The 21237-nt window shown below is 43.4% G+C and overlaps 1 protein-coding gene across 1 annotated transcript; it reads left to right on the forward strand.

Annotated features, from left to right (window-relative positions):
- Positions 607-12783, forward strand: OSTM1 (osteopetrosis associated transmembrane protein 1). Its single transcript, XM_021391949.1, has 6 exons — positions 607-974; positions 4136-4250; positions 5707-5804; positions 8618-8782; positions 9560-9725; positions 10031-12783. The coding sequence occupies exons 1-6, from the start codon at positions 645-647 to the stop codon at positions 10084-10086; spliced, it is 930 nt and encodes a 309-aa protein (XP_021247624.1). The 5' UTR covers positions 607-644; the 3' UTR covers positions 10087-12783.

Here is a 21237-nt window from a genome sequence, read left to right on the forward strand (position 1 = left end):
AGTGGGGCACTGCAGCCCTGGGGGGAACGCTGCCTGCAGCTGTCACTCACACCTTCTGCTCTGGAAAAGGCCTCCTCTCAGTGACCACGCTGTTATTGGAAACAGCAAAGGAAAATCGGTGACCAGGCATGAACACGGGTGTCCCGGCTTGGGACACTGCATAGGAAGTGCTCTGACTGCAGAAAATGTGCAGTGTTCCTCCCTCATTGATTCTTTTTCCGTTTTGGGGATTTTTTTTTTCTAATTAATGCTGGTTTTTTAGCACATTTCAAGGTGCCTACATATACAACAGGTACTTTTAAGCACCATTTTTGGATGAAAACAGTGTTACCTAACTGGAATACATTACAGAAATTGCACTCTCACGTCATGAATATTTAAGAGTACAAAATTCTTAGATGTACTCAGACCCACGGACGTCCTAGTGCCACACAGGGCACAGTGCATCTGCGAGGAGCCGCATAACTTCGCACCCTCGGGGGCGCCGCCATCACGCGGCCCCACCCCCTCCTGCCGCCCGCCCTCGAGGTCGCCCCGCCCCAGGCCCCTCCCCTTTCTCCGTCTCCACCAATGAGCGGCCCCTTCCCGAGGCGGAGGCGGGCCGCTGCCCGGCGCGGCACTTCCGGTTCCTTGGCGCGGCCACCATGGCGCCGCTGTGCAGCCTTCTGCTGTCACCGCTGCTGCTGCCCGCTTTGGCTCTCGCCGTCGGCCCCGCCGCCGGGCTGGAGGCGCCGGGCGAGGCGGAGGAGCTGGCGGCAGGGCTGGCGGCGGAGCTGCGAGCCGCGGGGTTACCCGAAGATCTTCCCGAGCTGGAGCCTGAGTGCCGTCGCCTCCTCACCGCCTTCGCGGAGGGCAGCGCGACGCTGTCGGGGTGCCTGGCCCTCCGCGCCCGCCCGGTGCGGCTCTGCCAGGCCTGCGGCGGCCTCTACCGCAACCTCCTGGCGCAGTACGGGGACATCGCCCGCGCCGTTGGGGTGCGTCCGGCGGAGCAGGGGGGGGAGCGAGGCACGGCTGCGGGGTGACGGGTGTCCCGGCGCTGAGCGCTCTCGGTGCTCTGGGTTCCCTATATGGCCTACTCGCGTCTTGTTAGAGGGGAAGCGGTGTTCTGGTACCGGCTCTCGGCGTGGGAAGGTCCGTGGCAGCTCCTGGTGTGGCGGGGTGCACGGAGGGAAAAGAGCCTTCCGCCTCGTCTGCGCTGGTGGGAAAGTCCGAGTTGTTTTGAGTTGTTTTGCTCAGGTTTGCAGGTGGTTGCTTGAATGCCTGAGGGGAGGCCTCATGGTGGCCACTAGAGGAGTGGAGGGGCAGCACTGATCTCTGTTCTCTGGTGACAGCAACAGGACCTGAGAGTATGGCATGGAGCTGTGTCAGGGTCAGGTTGGGTGTTAGGGAAGGGTTCTTCACCAGAGGGTGATGAGTATGAAATAGGCTCCCCAGGGCAGTGGGTATGGCCCCAAGCTGCCAGTTTGGGCAGCGCCCTCAGACATAGGATTTGAACTTTGGGTGGTTCTGTGTGGTGCTAGGGGTCAGACTCAGTGATCCCCGTGGGTCCCTTCCAACTTGGGATATTCTATTATTCTGTGTCATCAGTGAGTAACATTGCCTTTGTGGGGAACTAGATCCCAATGTACATGGCTCCAAGCCTGGTAGAAGCATGTGGCAGCAGAGTGGCAGCTCTGGGCACTGGCTGATGCCTCTGGGCCTCAGTAGTGGGATACCCTGACTGAAGATAGGTCTGCTGCCATCTTCCTGCTTTTGCATCCCCGTGTTTTTATTTCTCAATTATTAGTTGATAATGGATATTATGCATTTATATCTGTTCTTTAACTCATCCAACTTGTCTGTTTTTAAAAGTGCATGACATGGTGTGAGAATGACAGTGATGGATAAGACCAAAGGGCTTTGTCTGTTCTCTGATGATGGCTGGAAGTGGTTGCCCTCATAAAGAGTACAGGGAGAGAGCAAATCTGTAGCAGTCTATCACTGAGATTGTACTACTAGTTTAGAGATTACTGAATCTGTATTTGGAATCGCTACTGATAGGCAAAACCCATGTAGACTTCTGGACTACTGTGTCATGCTGCAAACAATTTCACATTCAGTTAGCTGTCATGTTAAGAAGTGTTGCTTTCTGCCTGCTTTTGATTTGTTGTCTACCTGTTCCCCTCACCTTTGTTCTGGTACTGGAGAAGCAAGGGAAATTCATTTGATATTTGTCCTCTTAAAGACAAGTACCTAGCCAGTAGTCTGTTGTTTGAGTGTAGACACCTGTATTGTTTGTTTCTTCTCTGGAAGCTGTTCCATACCATCTCAGATTAGGTCACGTAAAGGTGAGGGAGTGAGCCTGCAATTCTTGCTTTTATATGACTTCTTAAGGATATGTACAGAATTTGGCTGAAATACCTTGCACTTGTGGGTGCAGGTTACCTCTGGGATAATTCTGGCTCGGAGTAGGTTGCCAAACAAACCCCAGTGCTTGGAATGTGTATGAACTCATTATGGCTGTTTTTCTGGAGTGCTGGTTCAGTATTTCATCTGAAATCTTTATTGAATAGCATTTGGCTTTCCTTCTGTACGTGGATGACCTAACCAAATAAATAAAGAGGGTGAGCTCTTTTGACCTGAGTCCACAATCGTAATTGATCAGGTATTTGATGTTTTCAGTCATTCCCATCCTGCTGTAGTTACACTGCAGCATGAAAGAAACAGCCAAGTTAAGTTTTGGACATCCCTGAAAAGTAAAATCCTCCTCACTAGGCTTATTTAATAAGTTAGGCAAACATCTTTAAGGAATGATATAGTTCCACCAGATCCAGGCTGGGATGTAAAATGCTTTTTTCCCCACTCATGGGTTGCTGGTGAGGAAGTTTCAGTTCTAACTGCACCTCGTGAAGCAACCGGCGAGTTTCCTGCGTAAGCAACTTGATTGCATGTCTGTGTGCTACTTACTAGAATTGAAACTGTGAGAGTTACCAGAAGTGGCAGTATTAGACTTCTGCAGCTCAGTCACAAAGGGAAACTTTCTTATTAAATATGTATATATATTTTTAAGAGTGGAAAATGGATCTCTCATAAAGCTATATAAGCAACACGTTTCTTCTTGAAGAGATTCTTTTCTTGCATGTTCTTTGTTGCTTATCAGAGAGGCATTTGGCAGCTGTGGCAGTTCTGAGGAGTGCTTAAGGCAATTTAGCAGCTAGAAACCAGGAGCTAGAGCAGAGGAGTCAGCTGACTGCAGATCATGGTTTCTATTGGGGATTTGAGGGAGGAAATAAAGCTCTGGAGGAGAAAAACACTCTAAATTCTAATAGAGATATTTCATTTCCTGTTTATTCTGTAGCGGCTTTTATAGTCTTTCTTTTTTTTTTTTTAATTAGTTTCATCCAGAGAATAAGTTGTTCTAAGAGTTCTCCTGGTGTCTCCCCCTTGAGGATTGGGTATGTTGAATGGCTCTCTCAGATGAGATCAGCCTGGTACCCATGTCTGATGAAGAAGACAGCCTGGCTGAATAGTAGGCTCGTGGGAGTGACTGCTGCATTGCTTTGTGGAGGATTTTGTTCCTGTGTAGCTGTATGTGGGGGCAGCTTGTTGCTGATACAGTATGTTGGTACCGCACTTCTGGATGTTGTTTTCTGTTGTTTGGGTTTTGTTTGCTTTGAAGCTGTTCCATTGGTTCAGCTCCTTCAGATAATTCTGTGGTCGCTTGAGAATGACCCCATCCCTCTCTGGCTGTGTGGGCCTGGAGCTGGCCTCAGGGACAGCTGCCCAGAACCAGAGGAATAGGAGCTGGCTGGTAGAGGCCTGTCATAGAATCCTGGCATCATAGAATGGCTTGGGCTGGAAGGGATCTTAAAGATCATCTAGTGCTTCTTTCTTTTTGCAGTCACATATTTCTAACTGATGTGTGTGCATTCCTCGTAGCTCTTCAAAGACAACGCGCAGCAAGCTGTGCTGCTTGTAGTAAGAGTTTGAGGATCAAAAGACTTTTTCTTCAGTTGATTCTGCTTTGCTTAGTCTAGAAATGTCAGTGCGATGAGATGCGATGTTTAGCTGTGTTTGCCTAAAATACTTTCTGAAAGCTTTCCCTTTGTATTTTTAACATTTGATTCCTCTTCTTTTTATTTCATTTTTGTTCTAGAATTCCTCTGAGAGCCACAATTGTGCCAAAAGTATCCTGACCTCGGACAGGCTGCAGGTAGTTGTGACCCTTTCAGCATTCTTTAATGACACCTGGGAGGCAGCCAACTGTGCAAGTGAGTGACTCGTTCTATAGCTTTCGTGTTACTGTTATAGCTTAGCTCAACGTTGCCCCTAAAATATGCGCAGATCAGAATTGTGTGTATTTGTTTACATACGTGTTGTGCATAGCATGAAGATCCTAAACTGGAACAACTCCAGTGAGGAGTACAGGAGTTTTTTATTGGGAAAGGAATGCTGCCAATATCTGAGTGTGCCAGTCTATCTAAAAAAAAAACCAAGCATATGTTGTATATATTTCTTTTAGACAATTTGTTCAAACAGTAGTTATGTTGGGGTTTTGTTTATGATCTACAAACTCCGTTGGAGACTTTCCTTATTTTCAATGCAGTTTCTTCCATTTTTCCACCATCTTTTTTTTCTTTAACTTCTTATATAAGAAACTTTGGCTTCTTTGTTAATAAAAAGTCAATAGCTGGAATGCTTTCAGGTTGAATAGTATTTGCCTCCGCAGTTGTGCTTTTGATTTCACTCAATGGGTGGAGAGTATCCAGGTCCATCATTGTGCCTCACTGTCCCTGCGCTGATGGTGCTGTGCCATGCTTACAGATAAACCATGGCTTTTTGCTGTTCCCCTGGTGTGGAAAGTGGGACCCTGTCTTTAAAGGTGCACTAGAAGACGGAGGGAGTAGCACTATGAAGCAAAGTGTTACAGATGAGAGCCTGAAGATTTAGTTTTCATTTACATGTCTGGGCTCTTTGAAGGCTGGAAAGACAATGCAGAAGGAGCAGTATGGTCTGTGCTGTCCCACCGGGTTGTGACCTGTATGCTGCCTTCCCAGTGTCCAGCTGAATGCCTACTCTTGACGCTGATGTTACTTCCTTCTCTCAGGCAAATTTTCTAGGATGTTGGCTTGCTCTCAAAGTACCCTTGCTGAAAATCTAAATTCCCAAACCCCTGGCACTTCCAAGGGTTTGTCTGGTTAGAGCATCTGAAGTGGGATGGTTGGCTGAAAGTGGTAATGTGTTGGGGTTGAGCTGGTGAAATGGTCAGCTCTTGTATTAAGCAATAATAACTACACTCTGATTTCTACCATTTGTGGTCTGGCCTTTTCCTGGGTGCTGTCCATTTCATCTCCATTTCTGATGCTTTTGCTTTCCCATAATAGCTATTGCTGTTGCTCGGCAAATCCAGATTTGCGGAGTAGAAAATAAAAGTAATGCCTTGTTTTATCTTAAAGTCCAAGGATAATTCAGACCCCCTCTTCAGAAAGCTCTTGATGATAGTCTTCATCTTTCACTTAATCAAGGCCAATTAATTCTGAAATATATTCTCGATGAAGAGTTAGGTCAGCAGGTCTGAGACATCAACGGTAGGCAGATAAGGAAAATGCAGGGTTGACTAGACCCGTCTTTTGTAGTCGAGAGCTCTTTTTGCAAGAGTGGAGTGTCTGGGACTTGTCAGCTCTGGAAACGTTAGAATATCCTGATGTTTTTCTTTCTCTTTGACAGATTGTATAAAGAACAACAGTGAGGGATTATCAGATTCTACTCAAGAATTCATGGATTTATTCAATAAATCTCTGTCATGTTTTGAACATAACCTTCAGGTATTTATGCGGTGTATTTAAGAGAAGCACTGAATTCTTTAATTGCTAGAAAAATTGTATTTGTGCTGAATATAATGCAGATATATACCAGACAAAATTCACAAACTTGCCGGCACTTTAGGCAAAAAAAGCCATAATCTACAGAAATGCAGATGTTTAAAGATATGGGGAGTCTAACATTAATTCTAATTGATATTCAGCTTGACTTTATTTCATATGTAATTGAAATGCTACTTCACATCAGAATTTCTGAATTCACAACATTTGATAATCACATAGTAAATACAGTAACGTCTGCATGCTGAAAATTTCTTTTTCTTCCTCTTTGTGGAATTGTTGTCTTCTGACTGTACAATTCAATCAGATAACCTTTTAATAATATAGACTAGTTCAGAATGCCCAGCTGCCTTAAATGATTGTTACAGTTGTTTCAACTGGTAAAATAATTAGTAGTCCATGCTACAAAGGTAATGTAATGCACTTTGTGAAATAAATATAGTAATTTTCCTCAAAGAAAATGCCCTAAATTGCCCAAGAACAGCACATATTCCATTTCAGTTAGTAACTAGCCAAGTTCTCTGATCAGTCAGTAATAAAAATGGGAAATAACGAGTATGGTACAATCTCTGAGGAAACTTTTTTATTATTAATGATACATAAAAAGTGAGCTGGAGTAGGCATTGGTTGGGAGCCGCACTGGCTGGCCTGTCAGTCAGAAATCTAAATTAGATCTTAACCCATGGGTGTCCAACCTTTTGGCTTTCTTGGGCTGCATTGAGTGAAGAGGAATTATCTTGGGCTGCGCTTTTGTAGGTTGCTCCAAAAGTAATAGCTCCTACTTATTTCCATGGAAACTACAACAGATAAAATGAGCGCAGTAACACTGTTTGATAGAGCAAATTCTAAGTTACAGAACATCATTTTTTTAACATGATCACCACCATTAACTCTGCATGTTTGTCAGCGATGAACAGGAGCGTGCATGCCGTGCCTGTAATAGCCTGCACCAGTGCAGGTGTCCCACTGTTGCTGTCGCCACTGCTGAAATGCACCACCCACTGCCTCACTGTGCTCACATCCACTGTTTACTCTCCGTAAACATTCAGCAATTGTTGATGAATGTCAGTGGGTGCCATTTTTTCCTGCATGAAGGAATTCAGTGACACACCTTTGCTTCATACACACTTCCATGTCAGATGCCATTCTGTCAGACTGCCCCTCTACTGCCATCTGTCACACAGCAAGAATGTGTACTGGAATATTGGTGGGAAGGTTCAACCTCTACTGCCATACCACTGACATCTGCCTCTGATGTCATGGACCAACATAATAAAACAGAAGGCGTTACTTTTGAGCTGCCCTCATGTAATACGGTTAATGTATATAAGTAACAAAACATTTTGATTTTTATTATTTTTAATTAAAAGATAAAAAAAGAGGGCAACAAAACCATAAAACTAGTGGGATATTTGACCTTGTTTTTGTGAAACTAATGCATCCGTCTGGTTCGATGGCAGTGGCTACAATTCTTAGTGAGGTCCCAAGGTGTTTGTCGGAGATTTTTGATGAAATTTCATTTTTCCCATGTTTCATCCTTGAAAACAGTTGTTCACAAATACATACTGCCAAAAAGCGATGACATGAACAAGACATGACTGTGAAGCAAGAGATATTTCTCTTTGATGAGATAGGGCTTATGAAAGTCCAGTAAAGAGACATGACCAGATTTTTCAGTTGAATGTCTAATTGCAACTCTGTGGATTCCATTTGAAAATTTCCAGGTCGTGTACTGAAAATGGAATCACAAGTATACCAAATAATTGATAATTTTTTTGCAGTCTTGAAACTTGTTCTCAAATTCCTTTATCATGATGGAAAGCACAGCTGCATATTTTTTTGCTGTGTACTGGGCTGTGTTTAGCCGATGTATCAAAATACGTGAAATTATTTGCCGTAACTTGAGTTAGCACCGCACTGTGTGCTCTGCTTGTGCTGGTTTCAGCCCAGATGGGGTTAATAGCGCACTGATGTTTGGTTGGTGCTGAGCGATGGGTGCGCACTCAATGTCACCATGATGGCACGGGGCAGGGGGCAGCTGCATTGCGAGCCGTGCTGGGCTGCAGGTTGGACATGCCTGTCTCAACCCCATGGTTGGCTGTCAGCTGTTTTCAAGTATGTTGTATTGCATTCAGTGACGGTGAAGGCCATAAATGAAAAGGGTTTATTATGGCAGGGTCTGTAATGAGCAGGGTTGTTCAGCAATAGCAACAGCTGTTTGTCAGTGGCTAGATGATCAGCATGCATTCAAGGCCAGGCTGGATGGGGCTTTGAGCAACCTGGTCTAGAGGGAGGTGTCCCTGTGTATAGCAGGGGGTTGGAACTAGATGATCTTAAAGGTCCCTTCCAACTCAAACCATTCTATGATCAAATGAAAACCAAGAATGCTATTAAGGGTCCTGATCTGTGGCTCTGGAGTAAGAGTTACTAGCAATTCTTTTTTTTTTTTTTTTTTTTCCCCCTTCCTTCTCTCTTATCTGGAGCTGGTACTTTTGAAATAAGCTTTACAAAATACTACTAGTCCAAGGAGCAGTTTGAGATGCATAATCTACAGAAAATGGATTTTGTCACTAGAGCAGCCTAGTGAATTAGAGTTGGTCCCTTTTCTTTCTGCATTCTTATGTGAGTTGTTTGTCCGGGCCTTTTTGCGATGTGGTTTATTGGAAATCTGGATTTTGGTTCAAACTTGACTCTGTTTTTTAGATTTTTATAATGCCCTAAATCTCTTTCTGAGTGCTGCTGTTTTATAACCTTAGGGACAAGCCGTTGGTCTATCACCAAATAACTACACTGAAGTGTGTAAAAACTGCAATGGAACCTATAGAAATCTGAATGACCTCTATAACAAGTTGCAAAGGCTGAACAGACATGGTGATGAGTCTGGACACTCCGCACACTTGTGTATCGATGTGGAAGATGCAGTAAGTATTTGTTAATATTCAACAGGGAGAAATTATAGAAGTCATAGTTAATCTGAGCCATTTGTGCTTGTGTTGCTAGGGATTGCCTTTTCCCATTGAGTCCAGGACTGGCAGTAGTGCCTCTAGCAGGCAGATGTCCTGCAGGAGGGAGCCTGGTGAGGCCTCTTGTTAGCTCCTGTCCTCAGTCGGTGCAGCAGGAGTGTGACCGAAGCTCCTGATTGCCTGAGCACATTCCAGTTTCAGTAGCTGCACTTCTTGTTACTGTGAAGGGGACAGATTTAAAGGAAACAAAAAAATCTCTTAATCTTCTGGCTTTTAATGCAAAGCTTTGCTGCTGTAGTTCTAGCCAGTGTAATAATTGATTCTTTATTACGGCAGCTGTGTCTAGGGGTCTAGAGCGTTTGCGACATATGTTTGGAAAAAGCTTTGTTGTATTGTGGGGTTTCAAGTGAGTGGGCCAAAGGAGGAGTGTTATTGAAAGTGTGAGATTAGCCCCATCCCCACAGGCTGTCAGTGAGTTCTGTGGGAAACAGGCACGTGGCAGTGTATGCAGTATATGTGCATATGGTCTTTTTATCAGCATGTTGATGGGAAATTTTGTCTCTGTGTAGATGGTCTGTTTTGACCCTTCCAGGGATTTGCTTGTTTTTGAGGGGAGATCTGTTAAAAGTGGTTTCCTGGGGTCGTATTTGAACACTTGAGTATCTTGAGAGCTGAGCTGTGCACGGCAAGGATGCGCGTGCTCTCCTTCACTGCTTGCTTATGTTTTCCTTTTAGATGAATATCACTCGGAAGCTTTGGAGCAGGACTTTCAACTGCTCCGTTCCCTGCAGCGATACAGTCCCAGTGATCGCCGTTTCATCCTTTATCCTCTTCCTACCTATTGTTTTTTATCTTAGTAGCTTCCTTCACTCAAAGCAGAAGAAGCGGATACTCATTTTGCGTAAGCGACGTTGCTCATTTCACTGTTAGAGCTGGGTGTTGCCAGGGACTCTCTTGGCTCTGGTGGGAGCGGGGGCCCAGCCGGCTCTGCCTGCAGCTGTGCTGACGGCGCTAATAGCGACTATTAGTCTGCTGCTGTCCCCTGAAGAAGGGTAGTAAAGAGCTTCAGCCATATCTTTTCATTAAAGTTTTTGGACGTGAGCAGAAAGCTGTTTGCAAGTCTGTGCCGGATAAATAGAGGGAGTGGAGAGACTAGTTTTGTGGAATTCTTTGTGTTTAATTTTCATATAATTTTTCCTTTTCTAGCCAAACGTATCCAGTCAAATGCCAGTCTTGTGAACATCCAAGAAAAATACAGCTGAGCTGCAAAACAAAACCTGAGAACTGCTGCTGGTATACAGTGGGTACAATTGTGTTGGAATGAGGCCGGCACAAAAGAGGAGTTAATTACGGTTTAGTGTAATGATACAGAGCAACACAAGTTAAACAAAATGCTGTCTGACTTCTAAGCGAGGATATTAACAAACATGACAAGGCAGGGCTGTGTGACACTGTATGGACTCTGCTTTTGAAAAATCCATGTTTTTTCCAGTCTCGGGCTGAAGCTGGTGTTTTTCTGTCTCTAAGCCTTTGTATTTCTCACCACTAGAATACTTTCTTGGCGTGTTATTTTCCTCTTTAATTTGTCTTATTAGTTTCGCGGAAACATATCTGAGATTCTCAATCTTTTTGAGATGATTTTCACAGACAGGAAAGACTTGAACTAATATTTGATATTCCTGTCTGAAACATTATTTTCATGTTATAGACGGTCTTGGGATTGAAAGAAAACTTCCGAAAAATAAAAAATTCCCTTCTGATACCTCTCCCTAAAGTCATGCTGCTGCTGAGTTGGTTGTAATGGTCTTTGTGAAAAACGTGAGGTCTGCAGAGGAAGTGCTAATATATAATGTCCAAAGCCAGCAACAAAAGCAATAGAACAGCCAGTGCTAGACGGGAGCAGTAATTCTTAATGACTACAGTATTGAGCTATTTCTGAAACAGGCAGCATATTTACTCATTTGCACACTTGAACCACTAAATAAAATAGCTGTTCTTCAAATGTTAAATTTTCAGAGGCTTATTCTAGGTGTGTGCCTGGGTAATTGAGCGCATCACTTTTTTTTTTCTATTTATTGTGTTGTTTCCTTTTTTCCTTTTAATTAAAAAGTTGTTTTTTTTTTTTGTGGAGAAGTGAGGTGAAGTCAAGTCACTGGAGGAATTTCCTAGTCTAGAGCTTTCTGTGGCTTAATACAGAGGTGTTTACAGGAATGTGGTGGGGGAAAAAAAAACGATCCTTTTCTGTATAATATGTATTTTATCAGTACATGAGCAAGGGGATTCTCTAACTTGAAAACTGTCCTGAAGGACAATGAAGATACTGTGTTGGGAATTGATGACTTTCAAGAAATAGTTTTAAAAATTAGCTATGTGGAACAGATGAAGAATAAATATAGGATTGCAGGATTCCAAAGCAGATTAAAAAAACAAAGTTGTACAATAACTTCAGGGATGGACGGTGCTGCTGACAGGCAGTGGGTATGGTTCTACAGGCTACAGCTGCAGCAATACCAGAGGTTCAGTTTTGGCTGGTGATAGTGCTAATTTGGGAGAGTAGCGGAGTTAAAGTGATTTATAGCTATACCTGAGATTAATGAATATCTTTGCTCCCATTTTGAAATGTGTTTTTAATAACCATGATATAAAAATGAATGGCCGCATCGGCAAAAAAATATGTATTTCTCTTGAAACCTGGGTGTCTGATTTCTGTCAAAACTCCTATGAAGTCTTATGTATTTGACTTGCTTTGGAGCCTGACATGTTTCATTTTTCCTTTGCACAAAGGCTCAAATAAATATATAGCAATTTCACAAAACAGTCCTAAAGCAATTTGAGTTGTTGTGGTTCTCTGTTCTTTTTTTTTTTTTTTTTTTTGGGTCAGGACATGCTATCCATTTTAAAGTCAAGTTGACAGTGTGTTTAATATGAAGTAGAATACCATGTTACTGACTGGTTAAGTCCACATGATTTTTTTAAATTATTTTATAACAAAATATTAGTATTTATACTTATCTGCCTTTGTTACGTGTGAATTTCTAAGTCAACAGTCAGTTTGCTCTAGGTAGTTTATAGCAATGATAGAACACTGTTACTTCTGATTATTACTTGGTTATCTTTTTGCAGCTGGGAAAGGCGTGCTGCCTTCAAAGAGAAAAAAGGTGAATTTTTTTTTGTATCTCTTATTCTTAAACTTCAACTTTCTGGGACTTACTCAGCTGCCTGCTCTAATAGCATTACTTCGATTTGGGACATCATATGATTGAGAGCTGTTGAAAGCAATCTTTCATTCATGCAGATAAAGCCAGTTTGTATGTGCAGCATTTCAGAATGACAGCTTTTATACTGTAAGCAGTGGCTTTTTGAGCACATTTGTGTTAAGTAGGTCTCAAAGTCATTACGTTGGATATGGTGATTAAGCACTTAAAAAAAAAAAAAAAAGAAAAACACCACCAAAAAACCCAGCTTTTCTTATTTGCCTGGCTGCTAAGCCAAGTGGAAATGCTCATGTGACTTTTGTTTTTTATTTTAAAGCACAGGTGATGTTTACACTTGAGAGTTTTAATCTTATATCTACTATTTCTCCTTTTACTTTTTTTTTTTCCCCCAGACTTCGTACTACTACCTTGCTTGACAGTGTTTTATTTTTGGTAGGATGTTTCTTATACAAACAAAAATTGACTGCATTCTCTTTATACTCTTTCTTAGAGAAATGTGGAAGCACACAGGTTGTGTGTTTGAAGAAGGTCTAGAATTCTCTTTGCTGCTAATCTTTCACCTAGGTTTATTTTCCCTTTTTGGTATTATGTGTACAAAATGACGAACTTTGGAAACCCTGGTTGTTTGTATCTTTTTGTGCAAATAAAGATTTCTGATGGTGGGGTAGCACTTTGGTTCATATTTATACTTATTAGGAAACTTCTAAACACTGAAAGTCAGCTTTAATAAAGATTGTCGATGAACAGTGAACAGTGTGGTTATTAATTGCTCCGTTTGTAGTGGTTTTATACTCCCGCTGTTCTGGGTTTGTGTTTAGAGGCACCTGCTTATTATTCCTCATTATGCCACTTGCAGGAAAACAGGATCAGAAAGACATTTTCAAAGCAGCGCTGCGCTGAATTACAGAACAAATGAACTGCAACTGCTGAGAAAGGGTGGAGTTTGAGCTCAGTTAAAACCTGCTGAAGCATGTGGAAAGACTGCTGTTGGTAGCAATGGAGTTTCTTGCATGGGCATACGTGGGTACTGGCGGTGCGGATAACTTGGTGTCATTGTGGGGAGGTTTTCACTTGCTGCGCTGGCTGCTTTTTCAGCTTCCACAGTTTCGGTGCTGAATTCCTGTTGAACTGAATGATTTTCTTAAAAATGACAATGTGGTGAATCACGGAGAGACCTGGGTATCTCAGCTGATGGTAGCGCTGAGGGAAATACAATCTCAGTGGGTTGCGTGCTAAGGGACTTCCAGAAAGGCTGGGAAAGTATTCGTGCCAGCACATGAGGAGCAGCTTCAGCTGGAAAACTAGGTACTGTTCTGGTTGTGTGTGTTCTTGGGAGAGAGATTCGAGAGAGAGTAAGTATAAGAGGAGGACAAGCAGGAAGGGTGGGGGATGAACCCAGGGAGTGGAGCAGACATGCAAGGAGAAATTGAGGCTGGAAATGGGTGTTTGGAAGCACGCTAAGAGCAAAGCATTTTGGAAGGAGAAGCTGCTGAAATTCACAAGTGGCTGAGACAGCTTGAGAAAGAAGGGTACAGAAGGGGCCTTGGCTGCAGCTGAGCTGGAAAGGGGAGGCTCGGGCTCCTGGGTAGAGGTGAGGTGGTGGACTGGAAGCAGGGAGAGAGAGGAGCTCAGCCTGGTTCCCCACTCATATGTGATGGAACACATAGGCAGGTCACGAGCAGGAAGGAGCAAGTGGTAGGATGGCAGCAGGGACTTGTGAGTTATTTAAAAGAAACTGCCTTCTCCTGGGATGGTACTTGATTTGTGTGATGCTGTGGATAGTGTTGAAGAAATCTTGATTCAAATGTTTGCAGTTTTATTTCAAACTGAGTGTGGGTTATTGCGTAGCAATGAATAATGGACTTGATTATCCTTTAAAAAAAAAAAAAAAAAAAAAGCCTTGGTTTTTGTGTAATGGCTGCTTTTTTCCATCTTTATGAAATGACTGTTAGAATCACAAAATGGCTCAGCTTCTGAATGTTTTGCTTCTGGTGCTCCCTGTCCAGTTAATCAGTTGTCATCAAATCTTGCAGTTCTGCTAATTTATACGTTAGATTTCATGTCTTGAGTATAGAGCTTCTCTGGAATGATAAACTGTGTGATTGGTAAAATTACTGCTCTCCTGATCAGAATGTATGCTAATTTACCGCTTTTGCTTCATGTTTTCGTGTGAATTTTCCTTCTGGGATTAGTGTAAATGTTTTCAGCCTGGCTGTTGTTAAGCTTAACCATGCAGGATGCACCTTCTGTGTTTCTGCTGGTGTAAAAAGTTACACATTGGAACATCAGAGTCAACCAATTCTGCAACTTCTCTGAAGCATTGCATCTCCCAGCACTGCAATTAGCGTTTGTTGCAACCTCCTGGAGTCAGCCAGGATGATGTAGGCGTGGCTAGCAGCCTCCTGTTGTGCCAAGAGTCGAAATGCAGCAGCTATCTGCTTAAAAGATGGTGCTGGTCCAAATTATTTTTCCCCAGCATCTGCTTCAAGGTGTAAGGAGTCTCCTGGAGCACTTCTGATTTGTGCCAGAGTGCTAATGTAGTGGTGAGGCCGTTTGATGTTGGGAAAGGTTTTGTTCTTCTACCTAAGCCTAAAATGTGTTTCTTTTCCTGTTGTCAGCTCTAATTTGAGACTGCTGGAGGTCACCCAATCCAGCTTCCCACAGGACTATCTCGAGTTGGATCCAGCTGCTCAGGACACACAGCTGTGTTTGGTTCCCCAGTTTTAGGCATTTCTGGGCTCTGCTCTGAGCAGTCTGTGCTCTCAGCTCCCCAACACGTGGGTGCTGGATGGCTGGAGAAACAAATAGGAGAAAACTGATGTGCCTTGCAGCCTCAGCAGCCTTCTGGCCAGCCTGCTGCCCTTTAATTATATAGGAATGCTCTATAGCATGGCATAGCTTTGAAAGGAGTGTGAGCTGTATTTGGGCTGTTTTGCTTCTGTGCATCTTGCTAATAGGAGTGGGCAGGAGGGGAGAGATGCTGCTGCAGTGCTTTGCAGCCAGATGCAAGTTATGTCAAGTTAACAACTGCTAATTATGTTTTTAAAATTACTTAACGAGTTATTCTAGAAGTTAAATAGTTAAATGAACCCTGAAAATCTTTCCCGACTTCTAAGGCGAAAATGTTGGAAAGCTATGTCAAATATTTTAGAAAATAGAGAGCCTTGCTAGTAGTTGGGTTGAAGTTTTAACTTTTAATACTGAAAATTCCACTCTGGTGCCAGCACAGTAAGTATCATGGATTGCTGCAATTAAACCAGTGCCTTAAGTTATTCATAATACTCTTTCTGGGCAACATTCCCACCTGCTTAATCTGTGCTCTACAAGCATTTATTAGAACTGACTGTTGAAAAACGCCAAGCTAAATCGGACACTTAAAAAAAAAAAAAAATCAATATGATGCCCTAAACTGGTTTAATATGTCTTTCCTCTTCAATAATCCCACACGTTGCTGATTTATTTGCTGTAATGAACATGCCATTCAACCAAAACAAGATTAGCTGCTTAAACCACAGCATTAGGCACAGAGCAACTTTAATGCTGCTTTATGTTTCGTTGTACTGCTCAGCACTTTACAGTGTTGTCTCTTTCTTCCCTCCATAATAAAGAGCTTGTGTGAGGTTCACAAAGGGCTCTGAAGTGTTGCTTTTTTACAGTATTTGGAGCAATAAATTTGAGCTTGGGTTGCAGCAGCCCCTTCATCCAACCCTAGGTGGAACCAAACTGGTGAGCAGGATTAATGCATGAATTTCTATTCCCTGCAGGACTTTTCCGGGGTTAACCATGAAATAAATGGCTTATGTCAAACTGATCTAGGTTAAGACAGAGAGAACAGCCACTGGCAATCAGAATATTCCTTTGGACTTCATTCACTTTTATTTTATTTGTTTATTTTGGAAGAGCAGCAGTCTACTGTGCTACAGGTAGTGCGCACTGCAAGCTGCAGACGTCTTGGCTTTGCACAGAGGAGCCCTGGGATAGGTGGGGTATAAGACAGGCTTGCAAAGCAGTCTATAGAAAGGGACGGGGAAATAAAATACTTGTGTCACTCATACCTAGCCAAGGTATAAAACACACACCTGCTAGGGATAATGCCTGGTAAAGTCTGAAGACTGTAAACTCTTCAGCTTTCAGCTCAAGCTCTGTGTATTTGTCTTCCTGCTCTGGGGGTAGTCTTCAGATGGAAATCTCTAAAGCCAGTGGGTTTCAGGTACTGTCTTGTTCTTTCGCTCTGTCACGGAAAGACTGCATTAAACAGATCCCTTCTTGTGGGTTAAGAAGCAGGTTGTAGTTGTTAGGACATTTGTATGTTCTCTGTAGTTAAGAAAAATTGTAATGAATTTTCCAGGGATGCTATTTGCATTACAGTGTTATCATTCTTTTTCTTTGCAAGACAGATGATTTGCACGTGTATACTTCAGCAGCTTTTTTGGGTCTTGGTGTCAAGTATTGTAGAAGTGTGCTGAGTTGAGAGCTATTAGTCAAACACAGAAATGAGAAAAGTATCAAAAGCAGTGTGTTTGCAGTGTGCTGGAGTAGGTTATCAAGATGAGGTGGTCTTCTGACTGAAACGTGTGTCTCATCTGGTGAACTGGGAAATCAAAAGTGATCTGACAAAGGGAGAGTCAAGAGATTCAAGGTGGCTTTTTCTGGAGGCAGAGATGTGCTCTGAAAGCCTGCTAGGAAGAGCAGTCTTAATTCGCACAGCTCCACTGAAAAAAATATCCTGAAGACTCTTTCAGGATGTCTGTCCAGATGATGGGTACAGGTGTGTAAAGAGAAGGCTGGCGAGGGTTGGCCAAGATGCTGGCTTGATACTAATTTTCCAGATTTTCCTGGAAAAAACAGAGCATCAAGCTGAGTAGGAAGGGGTGCTCTGAGGAGAAAACACATATTTGGAAGGAAAAGTATCTTCCAGAACAGTTGCTGTGAAGCTGGCCATGGGATGAGTAACAACAGTCACGCTATTTATATGAAATATGGCGGTGCATTTTTTTCAGTTATCGGAAGCCTCCACAACGCCATTTGCTATTTTGCCCAGTCTTCGCCAGTATAAGTGATGGTTGCATCTGACACCTGTGCTTTAACTCCTTTGCATTGGAGCAGACTTTCACTAGTGCAGAATGAACGTTGCCTAAGGGGTCAGAACTGGAGGATCTTTAAGGTCTCTTCCAACCGAAGCCATTCTATGATCCTGTGAATATGGTTTTTTTGTCTGTTACACAGACAATATCTGTATGCATAAGGTATACATACATGTATAAGTGTGTATATATATATGAAAATGTGTATTTTTGCTTTAATTTATGCAGCCACTCAAATGAGATAGTGTAGATCTGCCCGTAAGCTCCTATATCTATTTTATTTAAAGACAAAGTGATTGGCAAGATCTTCCAAACCACAGTGATGGAAACATGTGGAGCGATCTGTTTGATGTCCAAGCAGATATCAGGAGAAGGGACAGCGAGAAAAAAGAGGAATGAGAGAGAAACACCAAACTGCAAGAGAAAACAGGGTTGAGTGGCCCTGGGAAAGCCTCTGCCTGCCTTGGCTTGTGTAACAGGGACTTATACAACACGTAACCCAATCTGACCCTGACCCTGCCAGTGCTCAGGGACTATATTTTTACTAAGATTAAGCTTTTCTTTTCTTTCTTTTTCCTGGAACAATTTCCTTGGCTTTTAGCTTGCCTGTTGGCTGGCTGGCTGGCATGGCCAAGGCAACCTTGCCTGTTTGTTTGTATGACACTTAACCAGCTGTGCTTTGCAAAAGGCAGCCCAGCATGTGCCCAGCCACCCCGGCCGTGTCCCCCAGCAGTGTTCACCAGGGCAGCCACTGGCAGGAAGCTCATGGCCACCAGGAACAGTGTCTGGTCCCTGCTGGCAACAGCACTGGTGGGGAAGGAAAGAAAAATACGGTAAACGTAGCAATACCCTTCAATTTAGCAAAGCAACTGTAAGCTTCTGAAATAAAACATCACGTTGCCTGAAAGGCTGCGGGACCTGACAGAGTTTTTGCTGTCCACTAGCAATGCACAGTTGCTGGGCGAACCCATACTTTCTTCTCTGCTGTGGCTTGCATTTAGAAACACTTCCATTCAACAATGACTTGTATTTTCCCTAAGATTGTGCTGACCCAGCAGGGAGTGCTGAGTACAGGTACGGTATTGTCCTTTACACTACTGGGGAAGGAATTAAACTGTGTGTTGTCTTCATGGCACGATGCTATGAAAATCATTTTTTGTTACACTGGGAATTTCTTCCAATGGGACAGTAAGCATAAGAGAACGTGGACCGGTATATAAGTGACAGAAAAAAATAGATTTCTAAATGCATACATTTCTTTTTCTGCTAAGTGTGTCTTCAGGACTTCAGAACACTTTAGTCAGCTGCTGCACTCTGAGTCAGATGAGCCATGAAGTGGGGTGACTGAGCTACTGACTTCCAGGGTCTGAGGTGAATGGTAAGGGAGAAGGAAAAAACCATTAGAGATCATTAGATCTGAGACTAAGAGATCCCATCTTACTCACTGGTAGGAAAATAAACGTATACGCTGCTAAAAGGAGATAAAAAGAGCATGAATTCCAGTCAGATGTGCCTCTCATGAAAAATGACTAATTATCAGTGGGTTAAAAATAGACATTGCTTTAAGGGAAAATACTGTAAAGGTCATTTAAAGAAAAACGAAAACCCAGGAAAGATGAGTGAGTTTGTCTGCCTGCTTGGGCTGTTATTTCTTGGAAGGAAATCTTGTTCTGCAGGTGCTTCGAGAGCAGCATAAAGCCCAGCCCACGGCCACGCTCACAGCAGCAAGCACCTTGCTGAGGGCCTGCTGGGTCATAGGTCAGGTGTGGGGTGGCACATCACGAGGGCAGCTCTGAATTCACCCTGTGGAGTTGCTGCACAGGGCCAACGTGAGTCCCAGGTCATTATTTCATAAACCTTTGCCGTTTCTCTTCTGTAGTTGCCCCAAAGTGTGATTTCTCAAACCATGTGCCCGAACACCTGCAGGGTGAGTGTTTTTTTAAATGTAGCTTGTATACTGGAAACATGAAAAGGATGAATGCAAAGGGGAAGCGTTTGATCTCTGATAAAATAACCATATCAAAAGCTCTTCTCAACCCCTTTTGTTGAAACATATAAAAGTCATGAAATCCCAGGTTGCTAGCCAAACACATCTGAGTGCATGGGCCGGGCCATTGCCCAGCATAAGACAATGTCACTCCGCCGATCTCAGGGGATGTGGGTTGACTTCCACCATGTCTGGGTCCTGCCTCTGGGGATTAGAGAGGAGCTTGTGTGAGCTGTGCAGTCCAGAAAGAAATGAGACAAATGAATGGGCTGGGAACCACTGAGGAGCCACAATGCCAGGGAGATGGGAGCACGCGGGGTGCCCAGAGTTGGGTGTCCAGCACGGCCTAGTTCCAGGCAGCTGTGTGCCTGCAGCAGGACAGCTGCACAGCTCCTGGGATCCGTGGGATGGGAGAAGCTTCCCCTCGTTCCTTACAGTCAGTGCTGCTGCCCTCCTTCATGCCAGCCCAACAGAGCCCCGGTGGGAGCAGCCCACCTCCATAGGGCCTCGCAGAACCACAGCACAGAGCAGTGCTGGCAAGTCCTGCATTTCTCCAAGGCCAAAGGATTTTCTTTCTTCTTGGGACCAGAGAGTTTTATGCTGAACTGACTGAATAAGACTTTCCGGCAGAATAATTTCCCTGAAAGATTAGGAAAGTCAAATATTTCTTAGGATGTCTCTCATGTCTGAAATCTCTTTATCCTGCATGTGAATTGCTTTTTTTTCTTTTCAAACCCAGAAACGCACCGATGCTGAACCTGATGCTCTCCCTCCCAGCTGCTGCTGCTCAGCTGCACTCTCTCCTCTCTACTTAGAAACTTGTTTTCTTTTTTATTATTATTATTTTTTTATTAAGGAGAGAGCCTGAGGGAGGTCAGATGGAGCGTAAGTGCTCCGCTTTTTTCTTTCATTAGCACAGATGATGGCTACCCATGGATTTCAAATTTGTTTCAGCTCTTACTGGGAGCTCTTTGCAACCTGAAGCAGGCATTGATTGCCAGTGAAGAGGCTCTGCAATAACAAAGACAGAAGTCATATAGCAGAGGTCTGACATGTGAGCTGTCAGAGGTGATGCCACTGGCAGCTGACCTATCATAAGACCTTCGGGAAAAGCCACCGGGCGCCGTGCTTGGGAGTTTCTAGTGCCCTGCTCCCCGCTAGTTTGTGCTTGGAAACAGATTGACTAACATAATAGAGTGATTTTGTAATCTGTCATAATACCATAAGCTACAGATCCACAGACTTTGACCCCTCACAGGTATAATGAGCTCCTTTATTCAGCTGCACATGCTCTCTCGATGGGGGGGCAGGGGGGGGCTTTTCTAATTATATATCCAAAGCATATGTTTTGCCCAGAAACAAAGCATTATATTCATTAGTAAAATCCTATAAGCTAGGCTCTTTTTATTAGCCAGTTAACTAATTGACAGTTAAGAACATGTATTAATATCACGGTGTAACCATGCAGTCACTTAATCTGACAGCTTTATTAAAATCATAGCATTGCCCTCTAAGTTGCTGCCATGAGAGGCTACAGCATTTGCGGTGTAAACCCTGGTGCTCGGAAATGTGTGCCTCAATACAACACGGTATGGGCTGAGCCTCACAGCGACCTCCCTCGGTGCTTTGAAAGGGTTGGCAAGAGCACTGGAGGTCCTTCCTTAAAAATCTGTTCAATCAGTCCTTTGGAAGCACGCAAAGCAGATGTTGGCACATTTTCCTTTTGCCTTACTAATTCAGAAAGTGATCTCGCTGTAGGAAAACACAGAGCATTGTGCATCTGAAAGCGTAATGTGAAGTGCTGAGCACGAGTGTCTGAGCAAGACATCGCACGGATGAATTTTTCATACTTACCTCACCCAAGTGAGAGCTCTATAGCAGCCTGTGCTTGAGGAGGTTGTGGTCACAGACTTGTGTCACAGTGTTTTGGTGAGGAGTAATCATAAGAGTTCTGCAGAACTGCATTATTCATTCACTATACTCATACAACCTCTGCATTTTTTTGCAGATCTTTATCACCTGGTGTCTGAGGTGTAAGATAGAGAATACAGTATGACTTTGGATTTGTCAGCCTGATAGCTAATGAGATAAAAAAAAAAGAAGCTAGGCAAATTGGAAATGTGTGAA

This window comes from Numida meleagris, chromosome 3 (genome assembly GCF_002078875.1).
Source record: "Numida meleagris isolate 19003 breed g44 Domestic line chromosome 3, NumMel1.0, whole genome shotgun sequence".
NCBI classification, from domain to species: domain Eukaryota; kingdom Metazoa; phylum Chordata; class Aves; order Galliformes; family Numididae; genus Numida; species Numida meleagris.

What these genes read in the sequence shown, in the direction of transcription:
- OSTM1 (XM_021391949.1), top strand. Translation starts at nt 645, where the DNA reads ATGGCGCCGCTGTGCAGCCTTCTGCTGTCACCGCTGCTGCTGCCCGCT. An exon ending in GTATCGATGTGGAAGATGCA is followed by an intron (nt 8,783 to 9,559) that starts GTAAGTATTTGT and finishes TTTTCCTTTTAG; the next exon opens with ATGAATATCACTCGGAAGCT. An exon ending in GAAGCGGATACTCATTTTGC is followed by an intron (nt 9,726 to 10,030) that starts GTAAGCGACGTT and finishes TTCCTTTTCTAG; the next exon opens with CCAAACGTATCCAGTCAAAT.